Below are 23,681 nucleotides of genomic sequence, written 5' to 3'. Positions count from 1 at the left end.
CCACCACAACACTGAGATAAAATGGATAATGAAAACAAAACAGTCATTGCCGTTTTAACAATGCAATAACATTATTTTTTTACAGGATACATTACATAATAGCATTTATATATCTCTTCTTATACTGTACATACATTTCAATTCAGATAATCGTGAAGAACAGAATGCTAGCTTGCAGATAAAGGTACACAATGACACTGCTTTTTACAAAATTGATATGGTCAAAACAAATGTTTTATCCCCTAAACAATCTGGTATATTTCCATTGCAAAAAAGTGTATATTCAGCAACACTCTAATATGTACTGTATTGAAATGTACAGGAGCTGATAAATTAACACTATGTCAAGTTACATGTAATTAGTTAAAAGGGGCATGCATGCTTTTTATAGAATGCCTGTATCTGCCACATTTTTTCTTATCTTACTAAACCACAAAAGCTATAAAAATAAAAAAAAAGACATTCACACACACACAACCACAGAGATATTGCATATTTTATATGTCTAGATACCCTGTTAGTTAAACAGTACATGTAGTTCCTTGGCCTTTGAACTGCAGTGCCAAATTTGAAAAGATTCCCTCTTTACAACTGTGCTGTTATTTCCCCAGAACTGTAATAACATCAAAATGGTCTTCCTTCTCATTGGATTTCACTTAGCTACTAGATGCATGAATAAAAGGGTCTCATGATGCATTTTCCTGCACCATGAACAAGTCTTAACAAATACCAAACATCAGAACCCTAAATATCATTTCAAAGAGTGTAAAGCTTGGCCCTAGTTTGTTTTCTTGATATTTTGTAGCATTCCTGTGAACATAATCAAAGTAATCTTTAAGCCACACTATAGCACAGAAATCTGAGAAATAAATATTACATATTCACTTGCCATTTAGGGATTTCGTTATAACCAGGAAATATGTTTCTGGTTCTAACACACAGTACCTCTCTATACTCCTAGAACTTTAATAATAAGAATCATAATATCCAAGCTTATTGAGTTTTGCATATGAAAATCATAAAGTCATAACGTCAAACCCTTGTTACAGAACAGTTCATGCCAGATATTACATTATCCACCCTGACTGTTGCCAAGTGTCCTTGCAGGATTAATATGGGTTTTCAAGACAAAGATTGCACTTGCAAATGACACCATGTACACGGCTTTATGACAGAGCTAGGGGGATAGCACAATGTGCTGTTTTAGCTTTGGTTCAGAACTATTGCAGCAAATCAGATCTGATTTCATGCCCCTCCTCATTAAGAACTATTATGGCAACATCCCGGTTAATTCTTGCATTTCCCAAAAGAAATCTGAATCTGTTGTTTCTGTTTTAAAACCATAAATAAAACAGTGCCATTTACCATGGGATGCTTTTTTTGTTGAGCTTAGAAAAGTGATGCAGCCATTGGTTTCCTTCCAGGATTTTGTGAAGTTGTCATGATTGTTATATGATACAGATGCATCTCTGTGATAAATGCTGGGGTCATGGACAACAGCCCTTGAAAATAAGAATACTAATAAGTTACAGTCAAACACAAAGGGGGTCTCACAGTGTCTACACTAAATCAGTAGGATATATGCCTGTTTTTAATTAAAACATTTTTTAAAGTTCTAAAGAAATGCATTTTAATTCCCCTTTCACAGTAAATATGGACCATAATCTTCACCTATTTTTAATTAAAGTTGAGTGTAACATAGCGCTTAAGGCTTTCTGATTAATTCAAGCAGGCATTACTCAATAATTACAATTGCAAAACTTCGAATTCCTATAAATCCTAAACATGGCCCATGCCAAACAGAAGAGCACATTCTATAACAGAGGAACTGGAAACTGGGTTGCTGTGCACAAACTGCTCAGAACACCTGGCAACGCCCACATAACTTTGTCCTTGTGATCCGCAAACCACCCATTGACAACATGAGCCCTGTGGACCGGAGCATTGTCATCCTGAAAGATACCCTCCCAGCATGGAAGAAATGCTGCATCATGGGATGCAGATGATTGCTCAGGACGGTAATGTATCATGGTGCATCAACTTTGCCTTGACTGACTGAATCCAGGCCATACCATAAAATGTGCCCCATACCATTATGGAACCGCCAGAACCTTTTACTGTTGGAATCGGGCACTCAGGGGTAGAGTTTCTTGGGCTATTGCCACACGTGCACATCCTCTCATCAGACCATATCGCTCTTCCACTGCTCAGAAGTCCATTGTCTATGCTCCTAGCACCACTGGACACCCATATGGGTGCTGCCAGGTGTTATGAGTGGTTTGTGCACAGCAACCCAGCAATGGTATCCAGCCCTATGAAGTTCCCTTCCCTGCAGTTCCCTGACTGTTTTCCATGAAACAGAATGCCCACAATCCATGTTGAACCCTGCACACAGTTTGTCCGCCTTTACTCTTCTCTTTTGCTTCGCAGTCCAGACTAATGCCTGTGCATCATGGTTTGGGAGTATGCATTTTCACAACTTTCTTTTCCCAGGCTGACATCTCCTTCGAGGCAGTTCCTCATGACACGTTAGCAATTTCTGTCTGCCAATCGCACACCACCAATTACACCTCGTTCAAAGTCACTAATGTCTCCTCTTGAAGCAATGCTGACTCATAATTTTGTACTCATAAATATATACACAACGACAGGAATGATGGGGAGAGATTTGCATGTTTGACATGCCACGAATCTGTGGTGGCCATATACTTGCATAAATGTTGTATGGCCCTTGTACCCTAATGTTTCAATTTGTTTGTCACTACCTGTATGTGTATACATATATTAGGGCCAGGATAAAATGAAAACATTCTTGCTAACTATAAACCTGTACTCTGTAAGCAGGAGGGTCAAAGTTTTGATTTAATCCAGCACTAGATTCTTCTAACTTACATCAGTAATATGTCTTCTTTCTTTTATTTTGGCCGGGAGGCTCACAGTTAGATAGCGAAGGTTAAAAGAAATTCATCAATATGGCAGACTCTAAAGTCCAGTCATGGGAACAGAGTACTTTATACAGCCTAATTACAGCAAACCACAAAGATTTATCTCTTCAATAATTAATGGACACTTTAAATGCACTGGAAATGAATAGAAACTCATGCGTTGTCTTCTGAAGGTGTCCTACTCGAATTTAGTTAAACAGCAATGCTATTACTACTACTACTACTACTACTACTACTACTACTACTACTACTACAATACACAAAACAGTTTGAACACAGACTGGGATCTATCTATATTTAATTCGGATTAATGATTATTTCAGTGTTCGATAAAATTTTAATGAGTGTAACGGCAACCTGCCGATCCACCTCTTCAGAACAGACAGTCCTCCAACAATTTCTATCAGATCTTATTATTCCCCTTGCCTTAATACCATCTGTTTCACATCCCTTTGCTGCCAGAAAGTCCTCTTTTAAACAAAGCTATGAAATGTACAGTTTCTTTTGAAGATGGATGTTTACTGCTGTATTGGGGTCACAACTAAGGTATTGTGAGACACAGGATTTGTCTTTGTGACGGTTATTACAATATCTGTATTTGATCACAGCACATACAGACAGTCACTGACATGCATACAGAGAAACATGCTTATTAATTGTTCAGAAACATTTGGCTTGACTTGACTTGTCTTCAGCTGCTGCTTTAGCCAATGCTACCATACTGTACTGCACTCAACGTTTTATGCAGAGTAACATGAATCATAGAGGCACCTTGTATTATTGCAGCCTCAGTATTACAGAACATTAAGTCCAGGAATCACTGTGGGTATATAGCCCTGGCATCAGAAAAACAAAATGAGTATAAATAAAATAAGAAAAAGTTGAATTTCTTTGGAAAGGAGAATTAACATTAGAGATAAACAATCCCAAAATAACACACAAGGCTTTTTATTAAAGAGCTTGTGCGTTCTTCTCGTTTGATATTCCATCTTCTTTCAGCTGCAGTTATTGTAAGGAGAACACATATTCAAGACAACAGAGGAAAATGTCACTGTGAATGTATGCCTTTCTGTTTGGATGCCATCCTGCATAGATTTCATCAGCAGGCTTTGGAATATATTAAACAAGACTGAGTATAATTCAGCCCACCAGGTGCTTTTCTTCTGCAGTCAGCTGCTCCTAAGCCAAAAACACAACCTCCACTGAGTCAATGACAGTGAACTTATGTCAGGTTGACCTGGAGTACAATATAGCCTATTTCTACGCAAAGATCCAAAAGCGTGAAAGTGAAAGTGGGGATTGTCATATTAAAACACATGCAGTGAAAGAATGTTAAAATGTAGTTTAGTACACTAAATTACTCATAGCAAGATAGCTGGCCAAAATAGAGCTGTATAAGAGGTTATGTGTTCTGTAGAAGTATTTTCTGTGGTAAATTGTAAACTGTGAGTAAATATTGTGACGCTTTGGCCATTTGTATAAGGACAGTGATTTTAGGTTGAGGGCCCACCAACAAGATAATGTGGTCACTCAGGTAGGAGTATGACACGGGCATTGCAAGGAGAGTAGAATTGAAAATATTGCATTTGCCAGATCCCCAGTCACCAGCCTCAGTCCCCCAGAATATCTCCGAGATGAACTGGTGAAGCACATTGGGAAGAAACCAACTTCCAAAAGAAGCAACTCTGTAGTTTCTGTAGCTATAGCAGATCCAATTTCTATAAAAATACATTATGAAGAGCTGTTTTTGTTATTTTGCTATTTGCCAGTAATATAGTCTATGTATAAACAGTTAAGGCACAGATGATGACTCTAAAAGTTCCCAAAACGGTGTTGGAGGCGTCCCGAACTTAAAAGATGTGCTGTATTCCTTTCAAACAGTCCATTTCACCATGAAGGAAAAATAATCTTGCACACTCCATGTGGTCACAGTTAAAATACATTTGGCAGACTTTGTTTCGGTTAAGAGTGGCACCAGTTAGACTAATATCTGTGGCTTGCTATGGAATACAGGAGTGAGCTGAAGCATTAGTATGTGTAAAGTCAATTCTGGAATTAACTGTGAAAAATCAGGTATTTCCCCAATTCTTAAAGGATCTTTCAAGATCTCACCGCAGTAGTTATCCAGTCAGCATCTTTTAAGATATCATTTCATAACAGACTCAGACACACTCACTGAGAAGGAATAACTGGGCACTCTGCCTCAAACTAACTCTACAGCTGGCAAAGACAAACTACCCTAATAGCCCAAGATTTCAAGGAAAATCCCCCTCATTATTTGTATTTAATCGCAGAAAGCTGTAGGAAACTATTAGAGTTCATAAATTTGTACTGCCAGTGCTGGCCGATAAGCACTCTCTCCTTGATTTAAAGCTCATATAATAAAGCTGATAATGTACTGCCACTCACTCCTGTGAGTACTCCTGCTTGTTATACAAATTTGCCAGGCAACAGAAAAAGAAAAAAAAAAAATATATATATATATATATATATATATATATATATATACATCCACATAAGGACACTCAATACATATGCAAGGGGGAGTAACATCAACAGAACATGGCATATTAAAAATGTTCTGTTTGGAACAGCAAGTAATTGAGGGCTATTGGAAAAATAGAGACACAACAGTTCAGTAGGGGAGAAAGGAAATGGACCTATACAGTTCTCAGGGATCTGGTTTCGTTCTTGCTCAGCTTGGCGGCCTGCTAGCCTCTGTGATGCAACAGGTCGTTTACAGCCGGGCTGTAGAACCGGAGCACCCAGGGAAAATTAGGCTGCTAGCTCCTTTCTCCTGCCCCCAAACACACACACACACACACAAATAAACGTGACTTTTGTGTGTCTTTAATACAAGGCTCTCATCCATTATTCATTTGTGGCTGCTTTTAATCCCCAATACAGAGGCTCAAAGGCAGCAGCAGGTGTTAAAAGTCAAGCCTGTAGTTATTCCCAAATTAAACATGATTTCAAGTCAAGCAAAGTGATGTCAGAGATGTACTGGGAATATGCAGATCACTAATGTGCTTCGCCATATCCCTTTTTCTACAGTCATGTCCCAGACCTTCATGTACTGCAATGATTTTTTTATCCCCCCAATCTTGAAAAACATGCTTACTGCCTGCCTGCCTTCAAACAAACTCCTCAATAGATTTTTGTGCTGCTTACATAAAATGCTTTTGAAATGTTTTAACAATTGCAGCTGTCGTCTACCGAATTTAGTGACCGCACCAAACCTTGAATCGTGCTTCAATTACAGAACTGTTACTTCTTGTCCCTTCTTGTCACAGGGACTATTTATAAACCATATCTCAAGCATTCCAATGTTATGGACCAAGGTAAACATTATTTTTCCCAAAGATTAAGATCTTTAGATGGAGCTCTAATTAGAACATCCAAACAAAAATAAAAATTGCTTAATTCATTGTTTCCTTTCCTTCTTACCACAAATCCCTAATTGCACAAGTTAGAAACCAACGTATTAATACAAACATGTTTAGAGTCCACGTATTTGAATAAAAGGAAACATCAAAACTATTTGGTGCCTTGACAAGATAAATACAAAATACAAGTTTTATTTTATAAAGAGATAAGGTATTCCTGAAAACTAAAATAGTTATGCCCACTAACTAATCCTAAACCTACTAATATCATTAGGGATCTCTTCAAAATTACATGCTTTTCAACAAAACATACTGTCAAAATATACTATAATTGTGTCATTAACTAATACTATATTTTTAGCTTACACATTCTTCATTCTCTTCAACCTTTAATACTGATATACCATAAATAAAAATGGGTAAAAGTGAATTTGCTTTGTACTGCATAGTCCCATCCAAGACCCTTGCTGGTATAAACAGACAGTCGTGTCTCTAATAGAGAGCACATATTGCCAACAGAATCTGAAAAATAAACATGGCCAAGACCAGTACCTGATCTCAACCCCAGTATAATGTGCAAAAAACTGTTCCAAATTGGTAACAGAGCACGTGACTCTGCAAACAAACAGTGATGGCTCAGTCATGCCTCAAACTATGGAGAATTGATCAGGTCAAAGCAGGAGTCTTGCTGTTACTCTAGCCCTCAGGTGCCCGTGTGGAGAAAACCATGTGCTGTTTCCCTGTTAAGTGTTCTCTGTACAGCCAAGATTTCCTCCTGCTGGGTAGACGCAAATGAGGAGATTTGCAAATCTGTGCAATGGGCAGAAAAGACTGGTGCTGTGGGAATACCGTCACTGTAGAAGCAAAAACACTTAAAAGGTCTAACTGCTCGCTCTTTCAGACATAAAAATGCTTTTCATATTGTGATGTCTAAACACACGGGTCTATTTCATGCTTAAAATTAAAATCCTTGGCAGGGAAGGCAGGGAAACCCTCTATACACTGATCTCTATGGTACCCTGTATCTTCAAGAGTATGTACCGTGTCTCTTTAAGAGTGTGTCCCATGTAAGGGTGATGGTTATTATATAGGCTATATATGCATTTTGAAACACTACTCTTGGAATACACTGGGGGCATCCATGGAAATGCAGACACTGTGATGGGATTTGCAAATTTGATGCTCGAACCCAAACACATTCATTAAATATAGCACCAAAACCCCCAAAAAAGCAACATGAAAGCATTGGCTTTGCACATTGTATCTGAATCACAGAACCTGTAGCTGAATAAGCATGTGATTCAATTGCAAAGGAAGATTCAAATCTGCTATGATATGTGCTTCATTTTTCCCTACCTGCATGAACATTTCATCAGTCCAAGCAGTTATGGGAAAACAACAGCAGTTAGATACCCAAGACCTGAATGGCAACAAAAAACAAACGAGGCTCAAAGCTTGACCTAATCTACTACTTTGTTTGTTTACAAAGTCTGTTTGTCGCTATGCAAACTCTGACATCAACACATTGCTTCTTATTTGCAGCTCTTTTTTCAAGCTCCCTTAATTTGCATTTTCTCCAGTTCAGCTGTAAGAGACTAGGCCAGCCTTTTCTTCTAAATCCCAAACTACCCTTTGATGCAGCACGAGGCAGACTACACTACTTAAGATTCCAAGCTTGAAGCGTTTCAAGGCGAGAACAAAAAACAAACAAACAAAAAAAATAACAATTTCCATCACTGTATTAGCATCAACATGCAAATCTCTAACTATATACCAGAGACCTCCAAATACAGAGTACTCCACAGTTTTTAGCACTCTCCTTGAGTGCACAGAACCATACAATGCCAGGAGGCAGCCGTCGAGTGGACTCAACAGGACTGGTAAAAATGTCCAGCTCATTGCCTATTATCGTGCAGATCTCAGCACTCAACAGTCACAGCACTGATTCATACAGAGTCACAGCTGTTAAAGAAAGCAGAAACAGACTGATTTTTCCATACACTGGGTAATTCACTCATGAGAGACCATTCACTTAACCTGTGAGTTGAGTGATGTGAGTTGAGTAATGGTGAAAGTTGGGATATATAGTTAAGTGTAGCATTATGAAATATTATAATGACAAATTGCTAGATACTGCCAAATACTGCCATGCTGCACATAGTGTTTCTCTCCCCAAAATAGTTTTATTTAAATTACTTAAAGAGTCTCATAGCTGGCCTGTGGCTTCAAGAAAAAATAAAGCATTTGATTTTGATGGATCAAGTTGGCCTTAAGCCTGGCAAAGGAGAGCACTCATAATCCCCTGTGATCCCACATGAACTTGAAAATAATATGCGTGTGCAGGATTTTGAACGTTCATAAACTGTAAACAGTCATGATACAGCACACGCTAGCAAGGACTTTGCTTGGGTCACTACAGAAATATGTAGCGGATGGAAAACGGAGATTCAGCCAAGAGAGCATAAGGTTTCATCAGTTATTATCAACCAGTTACAGCAGCCCATCGCTTCCTCTGTGCAGTCTTATTCTGACACAGTAAACAGTACTACCTGTGAGTAGAATAATGGAGACACATTTTTCAAACTTCCAGTATTAATATTGTTTTTATTTTGGTTTACTGGAGAATACATTGCTCACTTATCAAAAAAAAAAAAAAAAATCACACAGCTATCCAGACAGAATCACATCATACTGGCATACCTTTTAAACTAATGTATTACATTGTATCTTTTTAAAACCACACAAGTCCTTCATTTGGGCTTTCCCTTTTTCTGTTTTGGGACAGCTGCAGCCAGGGTGTCTGATATGGAAAGGTCTTTCCCCACATAACTGAGGCAAAGCAGTTAAAATTAGAAGCCCCATCAGTTTTCTGCTGCACACTTCCAGGTCAGAAATAACACACTGTCACTGAAGAACACGCTATAAATAACCCCTTCTTCAATATCTTTTCAGTTTGTAAAAGGACATGCGACTTTAATCTATCCTGGGTAACCTGCTTTCCCTGATTTCCAATACACCAGCAGCTGTCACAGTTTAAAAATATCACCCAGCTTTAAAGGAAGAACAAGTGACCAAATATGCCTGGCTCCCTAGGTCTCCAAACGGAACAATGTCACCTACTGACCTTTGAACGACAACTTTCTGAGGACAAGCCATACATTAGAGCCCTGAGCACGCCCAGGAAAGCCAGAAGGAAAGATACTGAAAACATTCCAACTTGTGTATTTAATTAAAGATCTCTGATTACTTAAAATGGCTGTTACTTATTTTCCGCTCATTAATAGTACTGTAATAGTACTGATACAATTGGATAAAAGGCTTTCTTCCTTTCCCACCACGTTTAAATATAAATCTCCATGAAACCCACATTCTCTATTTTTATTTTGCACTTTCTGGTTATTTATCCTTGTGTGTTGTAACCTGCCAGAATCCTATAGCTGCTGCCCCAGCGTGATCGAGAAGCCTCAAGTCCCATTTCACTATAGGATTGTTAAAACCTGATCTGCCCGACAGTGCCAGGCAGGCCCCCTACAGAAGGAAATGTGGCTTTGTGTGGACGATGGGTTCAATATGAAGCTCGAGGTGGTGTTTCACAGGGTCATTTCAAGGCTTTTCATTCACAGGTACAACCAAAACAACAAAACAGACAAACAAAACAAAACAAACTTTTGATTTAGAGAACAAGAGGTCAAAAAACATGTCATTTCTAGTATATCAACTGCTGAATGCATCATTCACTTTCAAGGGGAAAAAATAGCTCATGACACAAACAAGAGAACTCATGTATGTATATTGTCTGGCCTTCAGAAGTCTTGTCATTAGAAACAAAGCCTGTCAAAACCTCTGTGTGGCAGGGACAGATCAGCTGTTTTAGTTACTTTACAATAAATTAAACATGGCTGGTTGGTTTTGGATGCTCTATGGCAGAAGTTCTGCTGTCTGTGATCTCCCTTTAGGTGGTTCATATGGGGAGTTACATAATTATGGGGAAAGAGCAGCAGCTGAGTTTAATAGATCACAATGGTTGCAAACAGCAAGTGAAATGAAAGAAAGCAAAAATGGGAAAAGCAACAAAGGCATGCCACAGTCAAAACAAATGTATGCTCCTTTGTTAAAATGTTAAAATATAGTATGCAGTTTGAATACTGTATATATACAGCTCTGGAAGACATTAAGAGGCCACTGCAACATTATCAGTTTCTCTGGTTTCACTATTTATAGGTATGTGTTTGGGTAAAATGAACATTTTTGTTTTATTCTATAAACTGCTGACAACATTTCTCCCAAATTCCAAATCAAAATATGAATGGAATGGAATGACTGCCATACATGTAGAGATGCTGATTTAAGACAAATTTGCAGTGGTTTCAATCCTTGCTTCTTACACATTTGAAAGTCTATTGTGACAACCAGAGAGAAGCATAAGAAGAACTATGCAGGAATGTGACATTAGGTCTGTATCTGTGGAGCACTGGAACACACTCAGTACAGACAATCTAACTCTTTAAGTTGATGTTTTTTTATTATATAATTCAACTACATGCTCAGTTATACACAAGATCCCCTTTTCATAATGAGGAAACTCATGTATTGCCAGCACACCTACACAAGTGCATTCCTCTTCTGAAGTTCAGAGTAGACTATTCACCCTTGGCCACTGTTTACAGTTATTAAACGGTAAGCCGACACCAGACAATGTCATTGTCAAAGTCAATTGTGTTTCCAAGTCCAGCATTGTATCCTGTGATTTTAAAAGATCAAAGGTCATGTCAACAGCACATTAAGGACATGTTCTCATTTGGAGTATTTTTAAACTTTGCTTTCTTCAATCCCTTCAAACTAAAAAAAAAAAAAAAAAAACATGCTTCATCACTTTGTGAGATCACATGCATTTAGTGAAACTCACCCTGCAACAAATTAAACCTCAGCTTAGCATTGAAAATTCCCACGGAAAGTGTATTTGATTATGGGAGAGGCAAATTTAAGTTTGTTTTTCTTCAAACTCTACCTCTCCAAAATTAGGTTTCCTAGATTAAAAAGAAAAAAAACTGTTGCAAGAAGGAACCAATTAAAGGACCCCCGGTCTTTATTATGAATGCTTCACTGAAAAAAATAACCTTGTTCAGTCCTGAGCTCTAATAAACATGCCACACATTTATGGATGCAGAAAGAATAACGAATGACTAACACACAAAAGTATGCCAATCAACTGTGTTTTTGTATCATACCAAGAAATGAATCATATGGCTTAAGACACAAAATTAATCTAATGCAAGAACTTGTCCTGAAGGTTAATCTGTGGGAGAAATCGCAGGTGGTTGGGATTTGAATTAAAAGTGTATTGCAAACGTCGAGAATGTGATGCATTTTGGCAGCAGTCTCCAGATTTCAGCTGCACATAAATAAACCGAGCAGACAACGTGCCTACACTGAAAACATGGGTAGTTCTGACAGGACCGTGTACTGTCTAACAGGCAAGGTTTTCCAAAATCCAAAGAAATATAAAACATCCCACTGAAAACTGACAGAAAAGCCGGATTCCTGCTGATGTCATGTCTTAGATATTTTTTAAACAAAAGCATTTTACTGTAAAAGCAGTGTCATACATTTAAAGACAGAATAATCTCAGAGCCAAGAAAGCTTTTTGACAGAACACCAACTGTCAGAATCTATGCAACACATGCAGTTTTGATTTTGCAACCTCACTCCATGCCCACAGTTGGAAAATGCAAGCTAAAGCTGTAGGTGTAGAAATTATTACCATGATGTCGCCTGCCAAATTATGAAATTCATTTCATGACCTTGACACCAAAGATTATTTTTTCTCACGATCAACGCATCAAGCTGCAACATGCCATGAAAATTGTGTACCTTTTGGCGTTTCACAATACTTAAACCTATTCATCATGCAAATATCAATATATTGTGCACAGAAATAATAAAGGCTAGCAGTATTCCACCTTAATTTTACTGGCTAGAACAGCGTTATATGACTGACATTCAATTTGTTCTGAGAAATGCTTGTTTCTGTTAAAGCAAACCCTGGCGTGAAGTATAGTTTTTAGCTATAAATCTCTGTCTAAGATTTCATTCTGTAACCTGGCACAAAACCAAAGTCCGTCCAGTAATAATTAAGCCCTGAAACATGTTCTCAAGGGTAAAAGATTAAGGTATAATTTCCATGAAGACTAACGTTCTCCACTGTTTTAAATAAGATAAGCAAATATACTTCTGAAGCTGGATCTATAAAGGGCAGGAGGGAAATGGAGCAGATGATACTGCAAATCCAGGGTTTCAACCTTGAAATCACAACAAATGATGAGTTTTCAGTCTTTTTTACGGAGAAAACTTCAAAGCAGGTTCAAGCTTTGCATACTCGTGCTGTTCATCAAATAGGTAAAGTATATTTGTATGACTTCTCTCAGTTTTGGATCTCTTACTATCAAATCAGTCAAACTAGTCTGCATCTACCAATTACAGAGTATAGAAGCCTTCTGTTGGTTTTGGAATTGCATTAATTCCTGATTAGCAGTCCTTCACATCAGAGCTGAACCCTGCATAGTGCTGTCGGTAAGGGAAAATCAGAAAGAACCAGTGATGAATAACTAAGGAAGACATAAAATTAAATCAGCTCAACTAAGTAGAAGAAAACAACGTACTTCATTCATGGCATGCTTTTTATTTATTTTTTTCCCCTCCACTTTAAAGACTGCTGGAATCAGAGAGCTCATTGGCAACTTTTTCATCAAAGTACATTTTAAAGCATCTGACTTTCTTCTCAGTGGGATGCTGAGTTTCTCTCCCTAGTTCTCTTCCTCTTCAAACAGAATGCTCTGATTTCTATTGCTATTTTTATCCCAATCAGCAGCTGTATACTTAGCAGCAAGGTGGTGCAGAATGCCATCCATACTATAAGCTCACCAGCACGCTTACAAAGGTACACCTGTAGCGCAACTTCTGCCTTTCAAAACACTTTCTCACTGTAACACACAACACAGTTACACAGTTTGAGTTGCCTGATGCAAACACAAGTGTAAAGACCCTGTAGCAATAGCGAGGTCTTACCCAACACTGATCCACTTGGCAGGCATTTTCAAGAGTCTTTCCTTGCTAGATGTGCAGTGTTTAAAGAGCCCTGCTATAAGATTCATTTTCTATAACCTTTAACGTGCATAAAGAAGTGTAGTTAAAACATGTTGTGCCTTTTTAAGAGTTTATTAAGTCAATAAGAAAATAATTATAATACAAGGAATTCTGTTCTCACCAGCTGAAATAATAATTCACTCATTCTTTGTTCGCACAAATGCATAATCTATATTCATGAGAAGTTACAGTGTACATAGAAGTGAGTGAACACAAGCAAGTTAATGGAGTGCTACATTACAGTTTGCAGGTATTAAGGATTTCTAAAACACATATTCACCTTCAGTGGTGGAGTATCCAGTTTCAGACCCAAAATCACTTGTAAGATACTAGCAAACAACCCAAAGCTCCTCCAACAGATGTATTCAGCAGAAAGTTATAAGCATTATAAGGTTACCAAGGTTATGAGTACAACTTCAAATGGATAGAACTGTTTATTTAGTGGAAGTGTAACTTTCAGTGCGAGAACAGATTTCACAACAGTTTCATTAAGGAATAAAAATGTGCATGCTCTCCAGTTCACCACACAGTAAAACCCTTTGTCTGCAGTGATCTGAAAAACTGTGTGACACCAATTAGAATTGCAAAGAGATTTTTGTGTTTAGTTGCAAAAACACTTCACACTATATTTCAGTGTCACTGCTCTAGGCACTTTTTGCACCCTTCAGATCCTTATCAATTTAAAGGAATGGGATGTAATGGCAGAATTATTTGCCATTACTTATTCTTTTACAGTCTATATTTTCAACTTAAGATTGCTTTTGCCACACTTACTAATTCTCTGCTTTTTGAAAAAGCTTGAGGAAGCCAAATTGGCGTCAACCTTTATTGTGTCAGATAAATCGTGCAGATATGCTCACAATCTCCAGGAAGACCACAATCCACGTGTTCGCACACGCAAATGCATCCCATACAACAGGCTGTGCCATGCAATGCAACTGTCAGTAGGCAACCCACACACTGGAAGCAGGGATAGCCTTGAAATGAAACCCTCTCCGTTGGTGAGACAAGAATTGCCATGTGTCCCACTCAGCTCTGTACAGCAACTACCTTAAGAAAAGTATGTTTTTTGAGCCACTTATATGGCAATGTCTGTGAGTGTACTCACACCAACAAACACACACACACACACACACAAAACGTGTTGGCATGGATCTTCCCCTTCTTTCCAGTTTTAAACCACAACTCCCCCAGTCTCAGTCATTAGCTCATTCCTTAAGCATCGGTGGCCTCACATTTCACACAACGATGGACAATGTGTACTGTCAATCAACCCTTGCTTAGCCTTTCTGAGCGTTTCAGCCCCTGCCTCTGCCGGAGAACATAAGGGCTGTGTTCTTCAACCAAACTGTGCGTTCAGCTCAAACACACCGTCTGTTCTGCATGGGATCGGACAGTGCAGAGAACATCATTCATCTTGTATTACAAGGGGCTCAGTTTACACATTTAGGAAATGAACCGCAGATGTTTTTATGCTTTTTAATGAAACTGTTCGGTGTGCTTGTTTTAATGGCATATTTGTTTTTTCACTACGTCTGATGAATTGAAGGATGAGTCTTCCCTTCTTCCCCTTTAGCATCAGTCAGTGCAGCTTCTTCATAATATTATTTGGCAACCTGAGTAGGCTACAATAAACTGAATATCCAATCTCCACGGGCAAGTCCTCGCTCAAACGTGTACTTCCACTCTTACCTAAGAAATACATTAAGTTACAAACCAAAAAACGCCACATATCCCCTTCCACGCACACACACTGTAGCTCAGGTTAACTCTGCCAGGCACATGCGCTGCACTGGATCTAAACGTGATGCCGCTTACCCATGTTGTATCCATAAGGAGACTCGCTGGCTCCATCCTGCAAGCTTGCCAAGATCTCCCCTTTCCCAACATCACTGTCTCCGACCAAAAGAAACTTCAGCAGGAAGTCGTATGCCTTTGCGGGGCTGCCTTTGTGGGTCATCCTCCTGGCACATCACCTTCGGCGTCCCATGCTGGAAGACACGCCGCCGGCGGGCTCGCTCCTGTGCGGTGCAGCGGTGCCCGGGGACGCGGCGTGGGAAGATGTCACTGAACAAGTTCAAACCTGCGCACCAGCGGCCCCCTTGCACAAACTTTCTCTCTTTAATAAATCCCTAACAATTATGGCCTGATCACGTCCCCGCCCCCCCCCAACTGAAACCCTCTTTCCGCAGATATATATCGACGGCGCACTTCCAGCTGCTTTCTTACTAGAACTTTTTTTTTTTTTTTAATCCGACGTCTTTCTTCTGCGTAGTTAGAACTGACTTTCGTGGCAGAAACCGAGGTGATCAGCACAGTGCCTATGCAAGCATACCCGAAATGAAATCGGCATTAAAACCAATGTAGCCAAATCATGTCGCAGCGTCAAATTGTGAGCTCGGTGAAGAAGAAGGACAATCTCGGCACCCTGGATCGGCCAAAAAATATCACACAATGCCAGACAAAAGCTGTCATTCGCCTAATGCTCCAGGTAACAGAGCAGAAAAGTCAATTCATACTCGCGTTTGCAATGCACGTCAATTCTGTCAAGTGAAATTGACTGCAAAACAAAAGTCAAGTCCGATGGCTACTGCGCTGTAAGTTGCCTGGCCAGTGCAAACGTCATCACAGAAATGCCGATTCCTGCACTTCGAAAGGCAGCTCTGTCACTTCCAGAAAGCGTTTTGTGATGGACATGCAGCCGCGCCGCTGCTGTCGCCTGCGTCTGCCCCCAGCAGGCACCCACGAGCCCCGCCCACTGCCGCCTGGTTGGTCCCTACACTGAGTTGCTAGGGAAACTCTTGCTCTTCATTGGTTGCTGAGCCTGTCCGTCACTTTTGGCGACGCCGTCTCGGAATGGGCGAGGGGCGGAGTCAGGCAGCAGACCTGTCCAAAGGGGCGGGGAGTCGTTGTTTTTGTTTACCAACGCATGATATCTGACAAGAGCACGCGTAGCTGCAGACACATTTCATATCATTATCCTAATTGGCGTCGCTGCGTTACTTAGACCACCCCTGATTTCCCAAAGACTGTGAAATAATGAAAGAGCACGTATTTGAATTGATTGGCGAATTATTGGATATACAGAACGCCATTGTCACTGCATCTACATTCTTCTTTGTGTTAGCCACTGCTGATAATGATGTAGTGACGTTGCTTATTGGGAATGTGAACTATGTGAGGTGGTCCAAAGGTATGGCTGTCTGCCCCCTGGTAATTACTGGCAGTATAACAGCTGAGAGATATGTTGACTTATAATTGGTATATCTGTCCATATGCATTCAACTGTTAGGGAAGAGTACGGCTATGGGGCATAACAGAATGGGACAGTGGTTCAGAAAAATGTCTCCAATGTTCAGTGTGAATCAGGCTGCGTTTTCTTTGTGAATTGCATTGTAGTGACGTTTTGAACAACTGTTTACTGTCACCATTGCAGAATAGTTTGGTAAGGACTTGCACATCTACCAGCATGGTTACACTCTGTTGAACAAATGAACACTAACCCACCGGCAAGTTTGCACAGGTGACCTGTCAGGGTTTCATTTATTGTCCAAAGCCACTTTTTATTAATAAAAATGTGATAGGGTACAAGATTGTAATTTGTTATTTGCGGGTAGGTCAACGTTTTGATTTGGTCTCGGCCTCTTTCAGAAAACTGGAATTGTAACAGCCAACTCAATCTTACAGAACACCTCTGGAATTAACTAGTACAATTATTATTTGTTTGAACCAGTTACATATAGCAGTATGGTTTAAGAGATTTAAAAAAAGTAGAATAGTACCACAGGTAATATAGTAAAGCAAACATACAGCTGCATATAGGGTTAAACAGCGGTTGCAAAGAAGTTATCATTTCATTTTAATCAAAGAGTAACCATGCTTGTTTTGTTGGAAGATATTTAGGCCGTTTATTGCTGTTATGTAACAGGAAAGGAACTGGCCCATGTACTGCATATTGTGTAATTCTCAGATCCCATTACAAGACACAGTGCAAGACAGCACGGGTAATGCAGAAGCAACACAGTATGAATGCTGATGTCTTTGATTGATTGATTAAGAAATGATATAATAAATAAATAATTGGTTTGTTCAATTTGATAGAGAATAATAAAAGTGATGTGGAATAATGTCTCCTACATATTGTGAAATTCTTTCCAGCTCTGCTAAGTGACAGCAACTAGAAGTGTATGTTGATTAAATTAGTACACAGCCACACCTATCAGTCACACATGAACAAATACTGACCCCCAGATCATTGCCAAATGCGTCAACTGTCACTTGCATTTTCCGAACATTATTATGATTAATAATAATACAATAAAATACAGGTAGATACTAATGCATGCTCACTGCTGTATCAGTCAAGGGTGAGGAGTTGAACATAGCACCACCTCCTGACTGCTTTACCATTTTCCCTTAGTCTCTCCCCTGTGGCAGTGGTGCTCTGAACTAATAACTTGTTGTGGATGGCATCACAGATCATTTGCCTCAGAAATGTAGATGGCCTCAATTTTGTCTTGATTTCAACAGCCTGGGCCTGAACATTTATGTTTGGTTTTATTATTCCCCAGAGACCAGATGAAATTGTCAGCCTGGGGAAGAAGCCAACTTGTATTTCCAAATGGCTAAACTACGCAGTTTAATATTACTGTGAAATCACTCTGTAATTAACAATTTGCAAGGGGACGTAATTTAGATTTAAATCTGCTGAAGACTAACCTACCAGTTTCCAGTGTCCTGTTATGGAAATGCAATGATGTTTTTATCTTCATTAATCCAATACTTTAAAAGTACAGAAATTCAGTTTCTCCTGCAGCTTGGCAGCCATTATTAAATCATGGACTGGAAAGATTCCTGCGATTACGATAGAAGGAAATCTTTTTTTTTTGTTCATGCTTCATCTGTGCATGTACTGCTATAAAATGTACCTTTCTGTATTTTATAAATGGCTTGGCATTAATGTAAATAATAGGAATATATACTCAAGAAGTCATCATGTGTCTAACACAGTGGTTTTCAAACTGGTCCTGAAGTACCCCCTGCCAACTGAGGTCTTAATTACTTAATTTAAGGGTATATTGCATTGTTAGTTCAATTAAGCAATTAAGACCTCTGTTGGAACAAAAACCAGCAGGGCAGGGGGTACTCCAGGACCGGTTACAAAACCCCTGGACTAACACAAGCAGCTGGATTTTTCTTTAGGGTCATTGTGAATGTAATGTAGTCCACTCCTGCCACCATGTGTTTCAATATGCTTCCCGCAAGCCGAGACCAAGTATGAAACCAAATACCAAAGCAAATTAAATAATGGAAATATTTTCCATAAGAAACAGGGTGAATTTCCTTTTACATGGAGACCTAGAATTCAACTAGTCTGCATAAATATTGATTATATAGAATTCGTTATTTTTTATTAATAAATGAGGAAAATAAAATTAGGTAGAGTGACAAAGCTAGAAATCCAGGAGGCTGTGATATTTATAGACTGTGGCACAGATTTGCTATTGTCAGGAGCCAGGGCAGATTTGATAAATAAACGCTTGGCCCGTAATTTGCAAATTGAAAGCATGGCAATCAAACCTTTGATGGCAACTGCACCACTGGGGAAATGAGTGAACAAGGGAATGAGGAAATAAAGTGTGTTCACTGTACTGTAGCCCTGGTTCTGGGAAGGATTATATGATATTCATTAGGCCCAATATATTTATCTCTGTAATATCACATTTAGAAATATATGTGAGGGCACGGGGCCCAGAAGCCATATGACTATAATTATCCAGAACACATCTAACAACATTTGGGGGGAAAAAGCCCTTTCCCTTTAATTTAGGTTTACATTCATGTTGAGAATGACTACTTGTTCAACTTTCTATAAAATAACATTTGTTATTTTTCTAGCTTTTAAAATGTTTACAAAAGGGGAGGAAAATGTTCCATAGTAACTCTGTCCCATGATACAACAGTTTCCAGTTCACACATCAGTTCATAGCACACACACATTATAGCATTTGATAAAATCTTCCATTTAATTTTCATAGAAAAAAACATTGATACATCTCATAAATATATCCATTATTTTACATAATTTAGAACCTTTGATTTCCAGCCGAAGATGAAGTAGGTATAGAAGATAAATGATCAGTGCTTGACAGTGGTATGATTATTCAGATAACTTTCTATGGATGGTTTGATGTTTTGTATCCAGGAGCTGTATGAAACCTAACTATATCCAGGAAGGGGCAGTTTTTGTCCTTCCTTTGCTTCGAAGAAAGTGTAGGAGAGGGTGATGGTGTCAACCCGAGCCATTCTGGGATCCTCGTCAAATTCCGGGTCAATGTAGAAAAATACAGGCATGTCCACTTCCTCGTTGGGATTTAACCTCTGCTCCTCAAAACAAAAGCACTGCGACAGAACGGGGACGAAGGTCAATAATGCTCAAGAATTAAGATGACTTTTGTACAAAGCAACAGATATCGAAATAAAGAAAATGTTTGACCTACACGGATTAACCCCTAAGTATGTTTACAAGCTAGTAATCCACTGTTTATACAACATGAAACACTTAAAGGAAACGAAAAAAATCTAAATGCATACATGGGGTTGATGGCACTTTCACTGTTCTGAGATATTTTGAAAATGTAATAAATGTATACAATTACTACAGATACACTTAGTAGCCCTCTTCAGTGTAAGTGTTCATACCTGGATTTTATTGAAGTACTGGCCGGCCTCATATGGGACCACATTATAGGTGGAGATTCCAATGACTGGCTTGTCCGTGGGATTTTTCGCTCTGTAAAAAGCTAACGCAGTTTCTCCTGGCACGACCTGTGGAAAGTAAATTTGGGTGAGTTTAAAAATAATCATGACAATGAGTTGCTTTGCGTACAACAGTCATACACTTATCAAGATATAGAAGAAACAAAACAGCCCCAGACACCACCTGAAGCCTAAATTAGAGACAGTGCTTCTATGATTTACTTCACTAAGAAGCAAAGTAGACCAATTTAGTGATGATATTCAGCCATGACATAATACTGCTAAATGTCTATACAGGATGCTTTCAATCTTTTTTTCTTCCCCAAGGGAAAGCACTTCAGCAAAGTTTACTCAGAATATGATAGAATATGACATAAAATACGGCATGATTTTCATAATGTGCACTGTAAGAGAAGTATACTGGACCTATTCACAATCAACATAAACTATAATCTTACATATATTTCTGTCTGTTGCGGGCGGAAGTTCCACTGTAGGCTTGCGTGCACGTCTGCGTTGAATCTAATCTTGAGGACCCGGTCTTTAACTGGAGTCATGGTCTCAACTTGGTCCGTACCGTGACCTGACACTGCTGTCCCACCAAGACCAGAAGCCTGGAATAAAGAACAGTTCATGATGGATATTCTGAAATACTGTGTGCATGTGTATAGACTCATTTAAAAATATTTGTTAATTATTTATTTAGAAAAAAAATATTCAGGATGCATATATATTCAGGATATATATATATTTTCCCCACGGAAAAGTTCTCAGAATAGTAAACTAGACGATAGCTGATCTAATTTAGTCTGAAATCCATACAGTGTAGTGTACACAATTGCTGGCTTTCTATATTTAACCACAAGGTGCCACTGTTTATTCTTATTATGGAGGAATTCATAATAGTCATATGTATCACATTACAGTACAAACAATTCCTGGAATAAAATGCATTATCAGTCAGCAATGTACAGCTATTGTGTAACTGCACCTCCTAGTTTGCAAAATTTCTGGTAACACCCTTAACTGTGTCAGTAAAAGTAACTAGCTATTCTGGCATGATAATCTGGCAATGTGACAAGCTTCAGATCATCTGAAAAACAGAATTATTCACATCGAATATTAAGTGATGTGAAAACATTTTCAAAGAGAAAATGCTTAATTATGATCAATTATATCGTGATATATTTTTTTCTGGAAACAAAAGGCCCACTTGAGGCAATGAACCAAACACAGACAAATGCTCCTTTGGACAGTCTTTGATGCAGGGGATAAGAGTGCCATCATTTCTCAGTATTTTTGTGACTGCAGTTAGTGGAATTCCTTTAAATACTGGGAACTGGGAACACAGGGTGGTAGTTTGAGATGCGATGATTTAAAATTAAATGAGACACCGCACAGTGTAGATACTAAGTTTACAGAGCACCATGTTCTCACTTGCCTGGCAGTATAATCTGTAGAGAGGCACTGCGGCATATGACATGCCAATCATCCCAACTCCGGCAGCAGCTATGTACGTCAGGATGGTCTTATTTTTTTTCCTCCACTCCTCCTGCTGGCTCTTGGTGAATGGGTTCCTTTTCATTCCCCTGACCTGGGACACATGGTGTTGCAGGCTGGCTTTATGGGTGAGGATCTGGTTTGGAGAGCAGTGCTGAGCTCTTGAAGCTACCAGATTCTGTAAGCTCCTGACACACACACGGCACTTGGTGGGGGATAAAGCCATGGATTTCTTTGCCCAGCCCAAAGACTCCCGGAAGATAAGATTCAACAGCATGTCGAAGAAATGCAGGTGCTTCTATCTCCCACAAGCTGAAATTCTGGGTCCTGCTGTGTTTACCTGCAATAATCTAACAAAATAAAACATTGTTTGTGAACGGTTGCTTCAATCACCTTAATAGTAATTAAACCAACTTAAAGACACTGTATCAGGATATTGAATAGCTGAACTGAGGCAAAGCTTTGCTCAGAGCGCAGATTGGGCCCCGATAGTCCATGTCATTTATAATTATTATTTTATTATTATTTATTTCTTAGCAGACACCCTTATCCATATTTGATAATCGTATTCCTCAAATATAGGTATAGGTATAAAAATAGGTTTGTTTGCATTTAATGTAGTTACACTAACTCTACAGTAGTGAATAAAGGTTATCTAAGTGAGCTCATCTACAGCACTGCACCAGTTATCTAAGGAGTGTGTCCTGGGAAAACCACAACATGGGTCAGGTAAGGGCACAGTGGTGTTTTTATCTGCCAGTTTCAGGATCTTTTGGCTTTAGCTCTTACAGAACATTTCGATTTACAGTAAATGTGAATTGGAATTTCAAGTAAAAATAAGAAAATTACAGATTTTTATTTTGTAATAAATCTAATTCACCAATTCCACCCATTATGTACTTTGTTACTGATGTGCTTGGGAAAACAACAACAAAATAATATTTTTATTTTTATTTCAGCCACATCTAGCTAAACTGAACTAAACTAATCATCAGATGGGTACAAATGTAAGTCGCCCTGGATAAGAGCGTCTGCTAAATGACAAATAATGTAAAATGTAATGTAATCAGCTGATGAATCCAAAACTAAGGTAATGGAGAAAGACCTGTGGTAATTACTTTGGCTTATTACTAAAACATGTTTGTTTGTTGTTTAATGTATATGTAACAATCAACAGCGCGACAAACAGCGTTTATTTAGTTCTGCTGCTAAACTTTGTTTGGGTTAGTATGTTATGTAAAGCAAATGTCCTCAATACAGCAGGCAGCCGCAGTAGCAACACCAGCTAGACAAGTCTGTTAATTTAACAGATGGAAATTGCGGTGTTTTGCAGAATCCCCGACCGAAAGACAATAAAAGCCTACATTTAATTAAAACCATCATTAATACAACATTTTCCTGATTAAACACGTGGCGTTAAAAAACAGATTAGTCAAGCTCCCGACTCCATCAAATCAAACACAACACTGCATTACTACAACACTCCACAGTGCAGCTTCAGGAATGAATATTACGTTTATTAAAATAGAAATGGCGTGAATGTATATCAACCTTTACTTACTGATGATCTTGCTATTCCATCTTAGACATTCAACCGCAAAGTTATTCAACGGTGCCTGGTGTTGCAGTCCTACACGTACACAGCCCGCCGGCAACCCCGCGACTGCACTGTAGTTCCGCATTTCTGCAACGACTGTACGTGCCATCTCAAAAACGCAATACTGTGCATTGGCAAAACCCATTTAATATCACCGCAGAGCAAACGTGATCATCCGATTAAACCGAGCAATAGAAAGGTGTTGACATTATTTTACAAGAAAGCGCATAAAGGTTGCGCCCAAGTACTGTTTTGCAATTCAAAGTCTAGTTTATGGCATACATACACACATTTTCATTCATGAAAACTGCCCGGCTACGACCACTAGTACGACTTGTATAATAAAGACAC

The 23,681-nt window shown here is 38.9% G+C and overlaps 2 protein-coding genes across 3 annotated transcripts in view; both read right to left on the bottom strand.

Annotated features, from left to right (window-relative positions):
* rab40b (RAB40B, member RAS oncogene family) overlaps window positions 1–16,219 on the bottom strand; it is a 49,101-nt gene extending 32,882 nt beyond the window's left edge. The window contains exon 1 of the mRNA XM_066704666.1: window positions 15,293–16,219. Within this exon, the coding sequence (XP_066560763.1) occupies window positions 15,293–15,434 (142 nt within the window). The 5' untranslated portion in view covers window positions 15,435–16,219. The remainder of the gene's footprint in view (window positions 1–15,292) is intronic.
* Window positions 16,220–19,473: 3,254 nt separating this feature from the next.
* cox11 (cytochrome c oxidase assembly homolog 11 (yeast)) lies at window positions 19,474–23,635 on the bottom strand. Of its 2 annotated transcripts, none has more exons than XM_066704665.1 (5): window positions 23,285–23,635; window positions 21,675–22,083; window positions 20,692–20,847; window positions 20,177–20,302; window positions 19,474–19,876 (listed from the first exon to the last, which is right to left on the bottom strand). In XM_066704665.1, exons 2-5 carry the CDS (start codon window positions 22,008–22,010, stop codon window positions 19,694–19,696), a joined length of 801 nt encoding a protein of 266 aa, XP_066560762.1. In that variant the 5' UTR covers window positions 22,011–22,083; window positions 23,285–23,635; the 3' UTR covers window positions 19,474–19,693. The 2 variants fall into 2 exon arrangements, with proteins under 2 accessions (XP_066560762.1, XP_066560761.1); XM_066704664.1 differs by having other exon boundaries at window positions 23,295–23,635.
* Between the last annotated feature and the right edge of the window lie 46 nt (window positions 23,636–23,681).

Source organism: Amia ocellicauda, chromosome 5 (genome assembly GCF_036373705.1).
Source record: "Amia ocellicauda isolate fAmiCal2 chromosome 5, fAmiCal2.hap1, whole genome shotgun sequence".
Classification (NCBI taxonomy): domain Eukaryota; kingdom Metazoa; phylum Chordata; class Actinopteri; order Amiiformes; family Amiidae; genus Amia; species Amia ocellicauda.
Note: the sequence above shows the minus strand (reverse complement) of the source record. Positions and strands in the feature narration are given on the sequence as shown.

What these genes read in the sequence shown, in the direction of transcription:
- cox11 (XM_066704665.1), bottom strand. Translation starts at nt 22,010, where the DNA reads ATGCTGTTGAATCTTATCTTCCGGGAGTCTTTGGGCTGGGCAAAGAAA. An exon ending in TCTACAGATTATACTGCCAG is followed by an intron (nt 20,848 to 21,674) that starts GCAAGTGAGAAC and finishes TCTTTATTCCAG; the next exon opens with GCTTCTGGTCTTGGTGGGAC. An exon ending in CGCAACAGACAGAAATATAT is followed by an intron (nt 20,303 to 20,691) that starts GTAAGATTATAG and finishes TACTTTCCACAG; the next exon opens with GTCGTGCCAGGAGAAACTGC.